This window comes from Cyprinodon variegatus, unplaced genomic scaffold (genome assembly GCF_000732505.1).
Source record: "Cyprinodon variegatus isolate N-32 unplaced genomic scaffold, C_variegatus-1.0 Scaffold1373, whole genome shotgun sequence".
Classification (NCBI taxonomy): Eukaryota; Metazoa; Chordata; class Actinopteri; order Cyprinodontiformes; family Cyprinodontidae; genus Cyprinodon; species Cyprinodon variegatus.
The window spans coordinates 118805-121122 of NW_015151826.1; the positions used below are offsets into that span (position 1 = coordinate 118805).

Below are 2318 nucleotides of genomic sequence, written 5' to 3' on the forward strand. Positions count from 1 at the left end.
AAGAAAGAAAGAAATATGAATTAATTAACTGTTGTTTTTCTAAATTACCTGCAAACGAAAGGTCTTAAAATGTTTGTAAAGGTATTCAGCACATTTTCTTTGATCCTTCACCGTTTTCTTCTCCCATCCTGGATGGTAAACTATAGGTTGAATAGAGAGTTTCATTTTAAATGTGGGTGTCCTAAAAATGTGTAGAAAAAAGCAAGCAGGTTTATAAATTGAGTCAGTGTCACCCTTGATCCTTCCCACTTAACATTGCTGTTTATACAGCAATCTACAGACCACATTTAAATATAAATGCTACATCTTTAATATTTTTACAGGACACTTTTTACTCACAGCAAGAAGGCAGCACAAGAGAAAGAAGACCTTCAGAAGACCTACGTAATCAAACCTGGTTATTTTGAGTTTGGACCTTTGCTTTACAGCAAGACACGAGAAAAGTAAGAGAAAAAAATATTATCTGCATTATTGTATCAGGGGTTTTCATTTTAATGCCATATTTTCATATTTTATCTTTAGATACAAGAAAATTCAATTTTCAGAGAACTCTCAGAGGCTGGTAATTCATAACAACTGTGCATTGGAGGCAGAGGTCCAGTTCAGTTTCCAGCATGACACTCAGGCCACAACTTATCTGTTTGATCCTCCTACAATGAAGCTCAAACCTGGACAACAAGAAGTACTACTGCAAGAACATGATTAGTTCTACGAGATAAAGTGCCAAAATGTGCACGTTAATGTGTTTTGTCTTAATCAGGTGATGACAGTCTGGGCATTCCCAACCACTCCGGGACAGATAAAAGACAGCTTAGTTTGCAACATAAAGGACAATCCTGAGCCTGTCATTATAAACTTTTCCTGCTGGGGCGTCTGTCCACAACTGGAGCTGGAGACCAACAATTTAAACTTTGGCAGAATTCTGCTGCACAGGTGAATATAGCTGACACAGTAATTAATAATCCATCCATCCATTTTCCATTACGATTATCCCAAGTGGGGTCATGAGGGGTGCTGGTGCCTATCTCCATCGCAGACATAGTATTAAAATATTTTAAATTTTATTTTCCTTGGACATAAGTTACAACAACTTTGAAATGTGCAAAAACATTCTGTTATTCATTGTGAAAATGTTGCCTTTTTTCCCCGTTTTGGCCAGATTTTAGTCATAGTCTGTTTTTGAGGTGAAAATGCTCTTTAGTTTTAGTCATTGTTATTTTAATCTATATATGAAAGTTTTACTCATTATAGTTAAAGCAATTAAAAATGTTTTATTTTTCTTCTTGTAGATTTTTTAATCACATATTCCCATTTTCCACATACCGTTTTATGTTACAATTTGATCTTTAACTGACTAAATTCTTCTAGTTTTAGGAATTGCTTTATATGTTTGCTTTACCGGTATATAAATTCTGAGAATTATGTCTGCTATGCTGTCATGAATATTTGTCATGAAGGCTTCATGGACTTTTTTCTGTTTTAGGGTTAGCACTTTTATTCTACTGTAACTACATAGTAGAAGTTCATAGTAGAATAATACATTTACTTTAATTTAAATTATTTGTCAAAGAATGTCTTAGTAATGGTATTTACAACACTTTTTCACAAGTTTTTCACTACTTTTTTTTTATACAGGATTGACAGACGACGCATCACGATGCATAATAAGACAATGTTACCACTGTCTTGGACACTGCAGGGTGTAGACGATTTGGGAGATGAGTTTATGATACATCAAGAACAAGGCGTCATTCAGCCAAACTCCTCCTTTCATCTACATGCGCAATTTAGTGCCAAGAAACCAGTCCTCGTTAAGAAACAATTACGCCTCGAGGTAAAGTGAAACTTATTTATCTAAACGACAGCAAACTTTAAACGTATGCACCAGCCCTGATAATAATTTTTCATACACAATTCAAGATTGTGTTATAATTACTGTTCTTTTAGATAATTCTTTATGTTAAATGTTTAAAATTAAACATGACTACAATAAATAAAAAAAGACAGCTGAGTGCTTAAGCTTATATACATCATTGATCTTTTTTTTTTCTAAACAGGTTTATAAAGTAAAAAAAAAAAAGAAGATTTGAAATAACAAAAAAATATTTCTTTACTGGCCTTTGGTTTCCAGTCGCTCACATTGTTCATAAGCAAAAGTATAAAGAGCAATCACAATATGTAAAATAACTTTTTACATATTTGGACTGTTTGAGATTAGAAGACGCTGGTAAAGAGTCTCAGTCATCCAGGTCATAGTCATTCCAAAAAAGTCAAAAAGCAATCCACTGGACTTGGTTTCCAAGTTTGAAGATGTTTCT

The 2318-nt window shown here is 33.6% G+C and overlaps 1 protein-coding gene across 1 annotated transcript in view; it reads left to right on the forward strand.

The window, feature by feature from the left end:
* Positions 1–2318, forward strand: part of hydin (HYDIN, axonemal central pair apparatus protein) — a 120906-nt gene that overhangs the window by 71063 nt on the left and 47525 nt on the right. Inside the window, exons 44-47 of the mRNA XM_015402595.1 lie at positions 324–443; positions 523–682; positions 761–933; positions 1636–1834. Of these exons, the coding sequence (XP_015258081.1) occupies positions 324–443; positions 523–682; positions 761–933; positions 1636–1834 (652 nt within the window). The remainder of the gene's footprint in view (positions 1–323; positions 444–522; positions 683–760; positions 934–1635; positions 1835–2318) is intronic.